General features: G+C 34.7%; 1 protein-coding gene across 6 annotated transcripts in view; it reads left to right on the top strand.

Annotated features, from left to right (window-relative positions):
- Positions 1-12,690, top strand: part of Sik2 (salt inducible kinase 2) — a 106,101-nt gene that overhangs the window by 6,505 nt on the left and 86,906 nt on the right. For all 6 annotated transcript variants that reach the window (XR_005973085.1, XR_005973084.1, XM_041638529.1 and 3 more), the window contains exons 2-3: positions 3,393-3,509; positions 6,398-6,461. Coding sequence is in view for 4 of the 6 variants with exons in the window: in XM_041638529.1 (XP_041494463.1) it covers positions 3,393-3,509; positions 6,398-6,461 (181 nt within the window). In the remaining 2 variants the exon portion in view is untranslated. The remainder of the gene's footprint in view (positions 1-3,392; positions 3,510-6,397; positions 6,462-12,690) is intronic.

Below are 12,690 nucleotides of genomic sequence, written 5' to 3'. Positions count from 1 at the left end.
AGTAGTTGAACTTTTTTAAAGTGGGAAGTTATTTTGAATCACTTCTTTTATAGTCTTAAAAATCCTCATTTCACACAATTATTTTCAACTGTTTGTATTTTTGTTCTTAAGTGATACATTTAATAATTTACACAGAAGTCCTTATCATTAATTCAGATTATTCCAATTGAGTTCTTTTTCAGCACCAAAGTCCTCAGGCATAGCGGAATACATGTTTTTTTTTAAGTCCTTTATAGAGACTGTTGAATTGCTTCCTGAGAAAGTTATAATGTATATTTATAATGTATTTATATTCATACCATATTTCTTCAAAAATGGCTATCGCATCAAAACTCAGTTCACGTGGGCATGTGCTTTTCAATTTTTGCTAATATAAAAGTGAAAATGGTAGTTTTTGTTTTAAATTCAGTTTTCTGAGTATTTCTACGGTTGATTAGTCAGCTGCTTTATAGAGGGTTTGAGTGATAGCAATCTTTCTGATTTCTCATGTATGTCCTCTTACATTAGAGAGGAAACCTTGCTTTTGCTCCTTAGCAGAAGGAATATTACTTTTATTACCTTAAATCCAGTTTGTTTTTAAAAGACTGTGTGTTTAATAAAGAGTTAACTCTAATCTTTAGAGTTAAATGATTCAGTTAACAAAAAAATTAACAGAATCTTTTTGATATTCTGATTTTTCTCTTGCTCATGCAAATTTGTCTCAAGTGTAGAACTATATGATGGTATGCAGAGAAGCTAGTACCTTTGAATAAAGTGTTTTGTAAGTTGGAGACTTTCAGTATGCTTTGAGAAATTCCAAAGTTTGTTGTTGTTTTTTTTTTTTAAATCAGTTTTATTCACCTCAGTCTCACAGACATGATCATTCCTTGAGCATAGGAATCCCATCTGATTTGTTTCTGTATCCTAGGGAGAGTGTTTGCCGTACAATGAATGTGTGATGAGTGAACTTTTAGAGAGGAGACTGAATTTGGAGTGGAAGACCTGATGTTGTTTCTGTGTGTCCCCTCCCCGACCTTGATTTGCTAGAGCTCTACAACACGTGCAGCTTATGTGACTTTTTTCTTTTGGGGGCAGAGCCAATAAAGGTTTTGGAATTTGGACAGAGGGCCTCATACATGCTAATATGTAATGCCTTTTGAATCAGCTCCTATTTGTTCTGCTTCTTTCATTTATTTGACAGAATTGAAAGATAAATTAGATAAAATACATTTAAGTATCTTGTAAAATTAAGAAGTGTTATGCAGTTGGCAAAGCCACTGTCATTACTGCATTTCTGAGAAGTTCTTGGCAAAGAGCTCCATCAGGCTCAGCAGAGATCCTTGTGGATCAAAAGCTCCACTCTTATGTCTGGGCATTAACTAAGCTGTTTCTGTACCTCTCATACCTTTAGGGCTGGGTATGTGAATGAGTGAGGCCTGCTACCAAAATCTCCCAGGAGGGCCTTTTAGCAGAGCAAACTTGGAAGCCATACCTTAACCATGGGGAAGCCTTTTTGAACCATATATTCCTGCTTGTTGGGGGAAGATATTCATTCATTCCCAGCCACTCCAACCCGAAATAGTCACACAGAAACTATATTATTTGTGATACTGCTTGGCCACTAGCTTAAGCGTATTTCTAGCTAGTTCTTATATCCTACACTAACCCATCTCCGTTAATCTGTGCATCACCATGAGGTCATGGTCTACTGACAAAGTTTCAGGAGGCTCCAGCGGAGGCATCTATCTCCTTTGGGAGCTACATGGCTTCTCCCTGACTCTGCCTACTCTCTCTATATCTTTTCCAGCCTGTCTATATTCTGTTAAGCCATTGGCCAAAAGCAGCTTCTTTATTCATTAACCAATAAAAGCAACACATATACAGAAGGATTTCTCACACCACTGCCCATCTGAGCCTGCTATATGAGCAAGACATAAACTTCTGTTGGGCTTGAATCATTATAGCTGAGTCTGTTAAAGGGGTTAGACTGTCCCTGCTACAAGGATCATGGGGACACTTGCCTTTTTTTTTTTAAGAGAAGTGTAATCATCCTGCAGGTGTCAAACATAAGGAGTAATGGTGTACAACTACACTTCCAAGAGATCCAGTGACTTCTGACCTCTGCAGGCACCTGCATTTACATGGTACACATGCATACATTTTAAAAATTAAAGCTTAAGAAAAAGATATATACAGAATTTCTTAATAATTATGCTATTTTTAATGTGTTTCCTTTCTCTTAAATTCTGTTATATGGTTTTGACCCATCTCACAATAGAAGCTTCTTGTTGGTGAGAAAGATTTGAAAACTGTAGTAAAAGACATTTCATCGAAACATGATGTCTGTGAAACTGTTACCTTCCTAAAGAAAGTTGAAATTCCAACATTCCCTTGCCTTTTATATGGCAGTTTTTATGAAAGTTACCCGAAATAAGTGATAATACTTGTTCTGTCATACTTAGTAAGAATGGGCTCTCTTTAAATAATGTGGGTTAGAGGAGGTTCACTTGTTTCTTCTCATAGTAAACACAGACTATCAACCTAGACTACGCAGTGTTTGGAATTCTCTTGGCTAGAATGTGAAGTGCACTTTAGACTTCCTTTAGAACTTTTAATAGAATTAAAAATGGGGAATTTCCAATTACCAAATACCTTTTTAAAATCAGATTACCTTAGTCCAAATCTATGACTTTCTAAAAGTCCTTTTTTGTTACATGGGGGAAAAAACACAATTGTTTCTGAATACCTAATCATTCACCTTCAAAATCACCTTCTTTGGATTCCTATTTAGTTATGACAATTCCTATTTTGTCATAACAGTTTGTTAATAAATTTTAATTCAATAGATGTTACCTCACATAGATTAGTTTTAAGATTTTACATTTCAGGTTTTTCTTTTTCAAAACTGTACCTCTTTGGGGAGGATCTGGTAGGAGTTGTAACAGGGTAAAGAATATAATCAAAATATATTGTATGGAAAAATTAGTAAAAATTTTAAAAGGCTTTCAGAGAGCAGAGAAAAGTCTACCTGTATATTCCTTGGATCCTGTCACTTTCCTAGAAACTGCCATCACAGCTGCTTCCCACTTGGCAGATACTTAGTCCATAGGTAATTTACAGTGAGACCATTGATTGAAAAATGCTAAGACTTTTTCAGTTTAAAGTAACTTTGAAAAGTTGTTTTCCATAACACACTAAAGACTCTGCCAGACAAAAATTTATTGTGCATTGTAAATAGTAGAAGCTTAAGAAATATGTGTTGCATAAATAAACAAATGATCATTGAATTAATTAAGCTAGCTGTCAGTGTCACAGACACCTACAGCGACATCTCAGATAGCGTTTACTAAGTCTTTACTGGAAAATGTTAACAGTTACATACTAATTGTATTTATGTGTGTTTTGGACTATAGGTGGCTATAAAAATAATAGATAAATCTCAGCTGGATGCAGTAAACCTTGAGAAAATCTACCGAGAAGTACAAATAATGAAAATGCTCGACCATCCTCACATAATCAAACTTTATCAGGTATGACTTAGCTTATTTCTCTTTGTGATTTTCCACATTCAACTGTTTGTTTTCATTGTGATTTTTGCTTTTATGCTAGCTTTTCTAGTCTGTAAAAGAAATGTTTTCTTAAGCTAAACGTTAACTCTTTCTATATATTTAAATTTGTAAAAAAATTGGAACTAGGAAGCTACTTAATATTTAACCTTAAGTTGTCTTTAGATTACCTGCATTTTAAAAATTGGCGATTGCACCTGAACTTGCTAGATTTGCAAAGGTGTTGGTACCACAAATAAAAATGCCATACTTTTATTTAGAAAGCTATTGTTTATGTTATAAAATACAAAGGCTAACATAGTATATATCTTAGAGACAAACTTTGTAATATGTAGATTCATGTCTTTTGTTCTTTTTATGAGTCATAAAAATAAACCTTTTTTTTTTTTTTTTTTTTTTTGGTTTTTTGAGACAGGGTTTCTCTGTGGCTTTGGAGCCTGTCCTGGAACTAGCTCTTGTAGACCAGGCTGGCCTCGAACTCACAGAGATCTGCCTGCCTCTGCCTCCCGAGTGCTGGGATTAAAGGCGTGCGCCACCACCGCCCAGCCAAAATAAGCCATTTTTAAAAATCAGTTTTATTAAGAAAAATTTTTAAGTAAATTGCATATAAATTTATGCCATGTGTTTTAAAAAGAATGTTTTCTTAGATTTTTTAAGAGCAGTAATTCATGTTTAATAATCAATAAAATATTTTTTAAAGTTTCTGTTAATTAATGTACCATACCTTTAAACTGAAACTGAAAGGCCCCAGTCTACTGACCTGTGACTTTGATGCCCTGTGATAGTTGTACCCATGGGATGCTGGACTTAATCTGTCCAAGTTTTTAAGATCAACTGATAAGTTTTCAGAAATTTTGTGAGCAGATAAGCTTCACATTAGTAGCTCAAACTCACACATATTTATATCATAGGAACAAAAAACTCAGAGCCCTTTTCTCAGAGGTTCAGTTTGCTTTTACACTACTATTCTCAGGTGGGCTACCTAAATATCCTTGGGATTGTAAGACAATATTAAAGCTTCTAGTTTTATTTATTATGTCCTTGAGTGCATTTTATACTGGGTACACACACATAGATAGATAGATAGATAGATAGATAGATATTCTATATATTTATACATATATGTACATGTGTACATATATACTTGTAAATAATCTTATTGATTTTATACTGGGTACACACACATAGATTGTTAGATAGATATTCTATATATTTATACATATATGTACATGTGTACATATATCCTTGTAAATAATCTTATTGATTTTATACTGGGTACACACACATAGATTGTTAGATAGATAGATAGATAGATAGATAGATAGATAGATAGATATTCTATATATTTATACATATATGTACATGTGTACATATATACTTGTAAATAATCTTATTGATTGAAAATTTCAACTTAAAAAGTTGGAAACCATCAGCTTATGATAATCCTCCCATACATGCAATAATATGTATATTGTACCACTCAAAGTATTTCCTAAAATTCTAAAACTATACAGATTTAAATCAAATTTGCATCAGATTTTCCCTATAAGCATTTGTTTTACATTTCTGAAGGAGATAGGTCTATAATCATTTTAGAAGGACTAATGAGCCATGTCCTAAACTGATTCCCGTAAGTCACATGGTACAAATACATGTATCATGTATTTGTAAAGTCAAGTTACTGCCTAATTTTTTTTAATTCCAAATTTTCAACAGCTCTTATTTCTTTACTACCGTACTTATTTACTTATCTGATGAAGCACAGTCCTAAGCCTGTGTGTTAGTGAAAATTAGTTTCAGTAGACGACGATTAAAGGGGTGTTAAAGGGCTTTGAGAAGGTATTTGGCATGCATGCTAGATGACCTCACTTTGATCCCCAGAACCTACATAAAACTAGGGACTTAATTTGATCTCCAAAACCCATGTAAAAATGACAAGAAGGGTGGTCGTACACACTCAAGATCCCAGTGAAGGGAGATGTAAACATGGATCCCTGGGGCTTGCAGGGCGGGTCAGCCTAGCTGAGGAAAACCTGAAGCTGACCTCTACCTTCCACACACTTACACACATGTTCACATAACACATATAAACATACAATGCACCCACACATACATGCACATAAGCCCCCCACACACACAAAGTATACAGAAAAATAGTTTAAAAATGCTTATCTTGAGTCTGAGTAGTGTTTGTTCATATAGTAGAAAAATCAAATTGGTAACAATGAAACACTTTCTTTCTGAATCTAGAAAAGCTAATTTAAATGAAAATATAAAGCAGTAGAGCTATGAAGAAGCAGCTTGCAAGCAATACTTTAAAATTACAAGTACCTTGTAACAATATTAACCAAAGCACAGTAGGAAAGAATATAGATACCACATTGTGCTAGCTCAGTTAAACAGCCTTGATAACATAGCACTCACAGCCTCAAGTGAAGAGTTGATGGAAAGATCTTCAGAACTTCTTTAGCCTGCGTTCACCTCCTTTAACCTGAATAGGAATGCATAGGAATCACTTTTGTTAATATATATATAATTTGTTAATATATATAATATATATGTTAATATATATAATATATATTATATATAATATATATATATCAATTCTAATTCTGCAGTACTGGAATCAGACTTGAAATTCTGCATTTCTAGCTGGGCTGTGGATCCAGATTTAGAACAAGAATCTAATAGTCACAGGAATGATGGGTTGAGTATATGAGGCTTGTAAATACTTCTGACTTCTGAATAGTTCATAACTTACTCTTTCACTAAAAATTTTAATTTATGTAACCCTATAGAATGTGGTAAAGTAATCCTTTCTGTCTAACTAACATAGGACCATTTATCAATAGGTAATGGAGACCAAAAGTATGTTGTACCTTGTGACAGAGTACGCCAAAAATGGAGAAATTTTTGGTAAGTTTTTTCTTTATTTTTATTTTTTTGTAACTTGAAGTCACTAGCCTGCATGAATGAGCTACTTCATATTAATTTTTCTGGTTATTTAGTAATTAACAATATTTTAAGCCTTAAACTATTAAAATTCTAGGTAATTTAAAATATGGAATATAACTTATTTTCTTACATACATGATTTTAAAAATACTTTTTAATTTTCTTATTTGCATTAGAGAGTAGATAGTAAAAGAAAAGGAGAAACTTGTCATCTGATAAGAGACATTTTATTTCTTTTTACTTTTTACCATTTTGTTTATTGAGTCCTGCTATGGCTTAGCTTTGAGGGGATTCATTGGTGGCCTGCATGTCATCTTATGGCTCTTAGGCTTAAGTCAGGTACTCCCTGTAGCTGTAAGACCTCAGCTTCAGTGGGTTTCTTTCAAGCATTTGACTGCTTTCAGTTTGGGCTATGATATATAGGTTGCATTTGCCCTGAAACCTAGTGTAAGAATTTTAAGATAATAGACTCCTGCTTTGCCCTGCCTGAACATTATGGTTTTGTCATATTGTGCTTGGATCAGAAGACACCACTTTTACATTTCTCTGTATACGTGAATATTTACACCTTTGTTTCTCTGGGTGGGTACTTAGTTTCATGTAGAGTCATTTTCCTTTGGCCTGAAGGATGCTATTAGTATTTTTTGTAGTGCAGGTGATGAAATCCTTCCATTTTTGTATATCTAAAATAGTCTTTATACTTTTCTAGTATGGAGGATTGAACTGGAGGCAATTTTCACCAATTTTAATAATTTGATTATTTTGTGTGGTTTTCTTCAAGATTCTTTGGATTAGCGTTCACAAGTTGTTTGGACTTATAAATACAGTGTGTTTATTGAATTTAGAAATTCTTAAGCAATTGTTTTCTTAACTTATTTCTGTCCCACCTCTTTATCCTCTCTTTAAGAGTCTAGTCCAGTCTTGCCTAGTCTTTTTAAAGAATTTCCTTTTCCTATGTTTCATTTTAAGTAGTTACTCTTCTGTGTCTTCAAGCTCACTAGTCTTTTATTCTGCAATATTCTAATATATTTTTCCTAGTTAAATGTATTTTTCACCTCAGTCAATGAATAGATTACAATCTGATTTGAACCCTTTGCATGTGTATCAGGGGGCTCATGTCTTTACTTGGCTTTTGAACATCTGAGATACAATAAATTTTTACTGTCCATGTCTGCTAATATCCAGTATGTCTGTTCAGCTCTGAGTCAGCTTTGATTGGCTACTCTTCTCCTCTGTTTTGCTCATATTTTTCTGCTTCTTTGCATGAAGGATGGGGGGATAGGGTGAAAGACAAATGGTCAAAGAAAACCTCACTGCATGGGTCTATATATATGGAGAAAAGAGGATTATCAAGAGATAGAGAAGAACAAATACAGAGAGTCCTTGAGGCCACAGAGTTCTTGGTATGTCTAAGGATTAGCAAAGAGGCCACCATGATTGGAGAGAAGAAAGCACGAGGGGAACAGGAGGGAGCAAAGAGAAAGACTAATAAGAGAGGCAGTCAGAAAGGTAAACGGGAGGAGGAGTGAGGAGCAGATTTAGGGACTTTGTATCTATTGTAGATACTTTAGCTCCTACTCAGATTTTCAGTAGTCATTCTCATTAAGAGTTAAGCATGGGGCTGTTGAGATAGTTCAGTGGGTAAGACCATTGGCTGCTCTCTCAGAGGACCCAAGTTCAATTCCTAGCACCTACATGACAGCTGGACTGTAACTCCAGTTCCAGGGAATCTGACACCCTCTCTGGCTTCCATGGACACCAGGCACGTATGTGATGTACAGACTTTTGTGCAGGCAGAACACCCATACACATAAAATAGACTCAAACAGACGAGTGCCTGGGTCATCGTATTCAAATCATCACTGAGACACACTGCTGTTTTCAAAGTAGATTGTAACCAAAATCTGTTTAGAGGGTTTTGAAGTAGTTACTGTCAGCTCTGGTTAGAATGTACAGTAATAAAGGGAGTCATTGGTGTGTGTGTCTGTCTGACTATCTGTGTTGCACTTGTGTAAATGTGGAGACACAGATTGACATCAAGTGTCTTCTTTAGTCACTCTACACCTTTGTAAATTTGAAGCATGCATGTTCTTACTGAACCTGGAACTTGCTGTTCAGCTATGCTGGCTGGTCAGCCAGCCCCAAAGATCCACTACCCAAGCATTGGGTTTACAGGTGCACACCACCATGCTGGAATTTTACATGGGTACTAGGAACTTAAACTCAGATCCTTTACTGAACCCATTTTTTATGTGGGTACAGAGGATCTGGATTCAGATCCTAATGCTTGTACAATAAGGGCTTTACTGGCTGAGTCATCTTCTCTTTAGCCCTTCAGTACATATTTTTAAAGTAAAATCAATTTGATTTCTTGTCAGATAGAGACTACTTAAAGTAGTGTGCCTAATTATGGGAGTAACTAAGATCTAGTTCCTGAGGCACGTAAATTAAAGAGTTAGGAAAAGAGGAGAAGACAGAAGATGAAACTGGAAAGGAAGAAAACATGGTTTGCTGGAAAACATGTGAACCAAGTAGTCTCAGGAGGATGAGTGAACATCTCTGTCAAGTGATGCTGGTAGATCAAGAACTGAAGAGTGGGCATTGATATCACCGTTTTGAAGTAGCGAGAGCAAATTTGAAGGAGCAGCTGGACCAAAACCTTGATTAAAGGTGTTTAAAGAACAAATAGAAGAAAATGGTGAGTGCAAACAACTTTTCAATGAGAGAAATGGGAAGTAGTTCACAGGATCAGTGAAGTCAAGAGAAGGCTTTATTAGGTCGTTACCCATTTTTAAAGCTTTTTTTTTTTTTTAAGACAATATTTCTTTGTGTAACAGCCCTGGCTATCCTAGACTCTGTAGACTAGACTGGCCTTGAACTCAACAGAAATCTGCTTGCCTCTGCCTTCTGAATGCTGGGATTAAAGATGTGTGCCACAGTAACCAGGCTAGATTTTTTTAAAACTTTAAGCTGTAGTTTAAACTAGAAATGGTTTTACATGTTAGGTGTTATTTTTATGAAAAGGGTATGGTCTCAACTTTTCTTTTTGTTGAGATCTTTGAAATAAGCTTGAATCACACTCATATATAAATTGAGGCACACTTTGTGCATTTTCACATAAAAAGTTTATTCTTAATGTAAATTATCTAGGGTAAATGGTCAGTTTAAATTCTGAAAAGGAGACTTTTAGATAGAGAAGCTGGACAGAGAGTGTTAGTTAACTTTCCACTGTGGTACAGTTCATTTGAGTACTGAAGCCAATGAGTAATATAATTTAATTTTAAAATATGATGAAATCCTTGGATAATATTTACTGTTTAGAATGGAAGACTCTAGAGGAATCAGAGACCATTTAGTATGATTTATTTTTATTTATTTTGGCTTTGTTATTTATGCGGGTTGTAGCCCAACAGAACTCAATGTCTTTTCTCACAAAAGCTATTTCTCTCTCTCTCTCTCTCTCTCTCTCTTAATTTTAACTTGGCTTCATCATGTGCCAAATCTTCTAAGCTGAGATCCTTGGTGTCGGTATTGATTTCATCTCCAGCATCCCTCTTCGGATGATTTGAAATTCTGCCGGTGCTTCCTACATGTCTCTCAAAAAACATGAATCTCTCTATCCTCCTTTCTCCCCTGTCTGTATTATACAGTTGTTAATTGATTTATTTAACAAGGTCTCCAGGATGTTTCTAGAATTATCTGTTTTTTCCTATTCCCTTTCTTTCTCCCTCTCTCTGTTTAAAGCCTCACTGTATAGCACAGGCCTCAAATTTTCAAATCACCAATTCTCCTGCCTCTGCCTCCTTCATAGAGGTAGGATTCAGTAGTGTACCACTAACCATGATCAGGGTGTCTTTCTAAAACACAAGCGTAGTCATGTTAGTTGTCCTCATTTTCTAATTTGTTTAATGACCATTAAATAGAGGTGGGTACGGGGGAAGGAGTAGTTTTGAAAGTAAGGTAGTGGCATAAGAACAGTTGTTAGAAAAAGATTAATTTTCATGTAGCTTCTATATGTGATAATATGCAGTTCAAGCAACATCTACCAAATAGTGAAAAATATGTGTAAGATTTCAAATGAATTGAGCCAAAAATGTGTTAAGTCAGCTGGAAATGTAATAAAAAGAACCACATAGAAACGGTAGTGGAGTTTTGTTTTGTTATATTTTAATGTTTATCTTTTAGACTTAGGACTTCAGAATCACTTTTTACCTTTACAAGTATTGTTTTAGACCTACTCTGTGCTGGGAGGGTGTGGTATTCCTCTTTATTTCATCTTTTTTCGCTCTTTTATTTTTGTATTTAGTTGGCCAGCAAACCATACTATGTTCTTGCAAAATGACTTGAAATTGAATCCTTCTGTTTCTGCAGTCATCACCCTAATCTAGGCTTTCATCACCTCATGTCTCAATTTGTGAAGATCTCATGTTTTACCATACTCTATTTCTTCACTAGTTAAGTATATTTCAGTGTACTTAGTTCGATCTTCCTGAAATAGCTTTATTATATTATAACTGTATTAATAGCTTTCATGTATCTCACTGTTGAAAACTAAAACTCTCCAGTCTATAACTAGGTTAACTCCTAGTTGTGCCCAGCTATTCTTTGCATAATTTATTGATAATCGTTAATCTAGACAATCAAATTGCAGATTATACTATCTGCTTTACTTAATAGGTCAAATTTTTTTCTCCTTTCCTCCATCCTTTCTTTCACTCTCCTTTTTCTTCTCCCTTTTTCCCCCTCTGTTTCTATATCCAAAATTCTAATTTTTGCAAAAGTATGCTTGAACTAGTGTAAGGATAAACTAATTTTTTTTTTTAAGGTTTGTTCTTTTTACCATTCGGCCTTCATTTCTACTGACATATTCTTCTCTTCCTCCAAGGCAATGACATTCACTTTAGCTCATTAATTTGGATTTATTTCCATTTCCCTTATGTGCTAGTTCTGTTTCTAATTTTACTTTTAAGAACAATATCTTCAATGCATCATGAATTTTTCCCCTGTATGTAAAAGAAGTATGCTAAGGAGGTGTGTAAGGACCAATTGTAGAAGACCTTGTGTGTTAGAATAAAAGGCTAGCATTATTTCTTAGAATGACCATCCTGCAGCCCAAAGGTGATAGTTTGTAAATGATGTTTCAGGAAGATAACCCAGTGGTGGTGTGTAGTCTGAAGTTGAGGAGAAGAGGGGAGAAGACACAATTTAAGAGACTGTTTTATTTACATGGAAGGAAGAGTCTGAATTAAGATGTTAGATACCAGAATCACATAAAAAGATTTTAAGTATGAAATAATTCCAATTCTAGAAATAAGACAGTTGATATTTGTTAAGCATGTCCAAGTTAGGTGCTAAAGTATTTAATATGATCATGTAAATCTCAAAAAAAAAATAAAAATTAGAAAAACCTTCTAAGGAAGGCTCTGAAAGATTTAGAAATTTGGATTCAGAAATTTGGCTAAAGTCACACAACTGTTAAATGACAGACTGGCCTTGGATGAGTCAGTGAGGCAATCCCAGAGTCAATACTGCCAGTAATTATACTTTACCTTCTCCGCAGGAGGTCTTACTGACTCAGGGGTAGGATTTGGAGCAGGTATAAGTGGAGAAAATGCTTATACTATTGGCAACAATATGTAAGTTTGGCTTCAAAGTGGAAAATGATGAATTAGATGTTAATGTGTTAGAGGTAATAACCAGGACATTTAGTTTGATGTAGATAGTTGCCATTTGAAGATATGAGAAAAAATTCAAAAGTGAATTTAGCTGCAACAATAAAAATATAACAGCTTAACAGTATGTAAAATATTGGAACCAGACCCTTCACTGAAAAAAAAATATTCAACAATATTAGTTATCAGGGACATACTAATAGAAAATCCCAGTGAAGCAACATTCCACATCACCTAAAATGGTTAAAATTAGAGATGGATAGCACTAAATGGAAGAAAGACTGTGAAGCAACTAGAACTCTCATACTACAGGTGGAAGTGTAATTTGTGTAACACTTAGGAAAACAGATAATTTCTTATAATGTTAAACATGCATTTTCCCAGTCACAAAAACAAGAAAAGAACAAGTGTTCTTCCAAGTGATTTGCCCAGGGATGTTCATATCAACCCTTTCATAATGCCCAAAAGAGGAGCAATCAGAATCTTCATCAGTGGCTAATGTATCCAAAGCAGTCTATG

The sequence above is a fragment of the Microtus oregoni genome, unplaced genomic scaffold (assembly GCF_018167655.1).
Source record: "Microtus oregoni isolate MIOR12 unplaced genomic scaffold, Mior012 000055F_ref0000237, whole genome shotgun sequence".
Classification (NCBI taxonomy): Eukaryota; Metazoa; Chordata; class Mammalia; order Rodentia; family Cricetidae; genus Microtus; species Microtus oregoni.
Note: the sequence above shows the minus strand (reverse complement) of the source record. Positions and strands in the feature narration are given on the sequence as shown.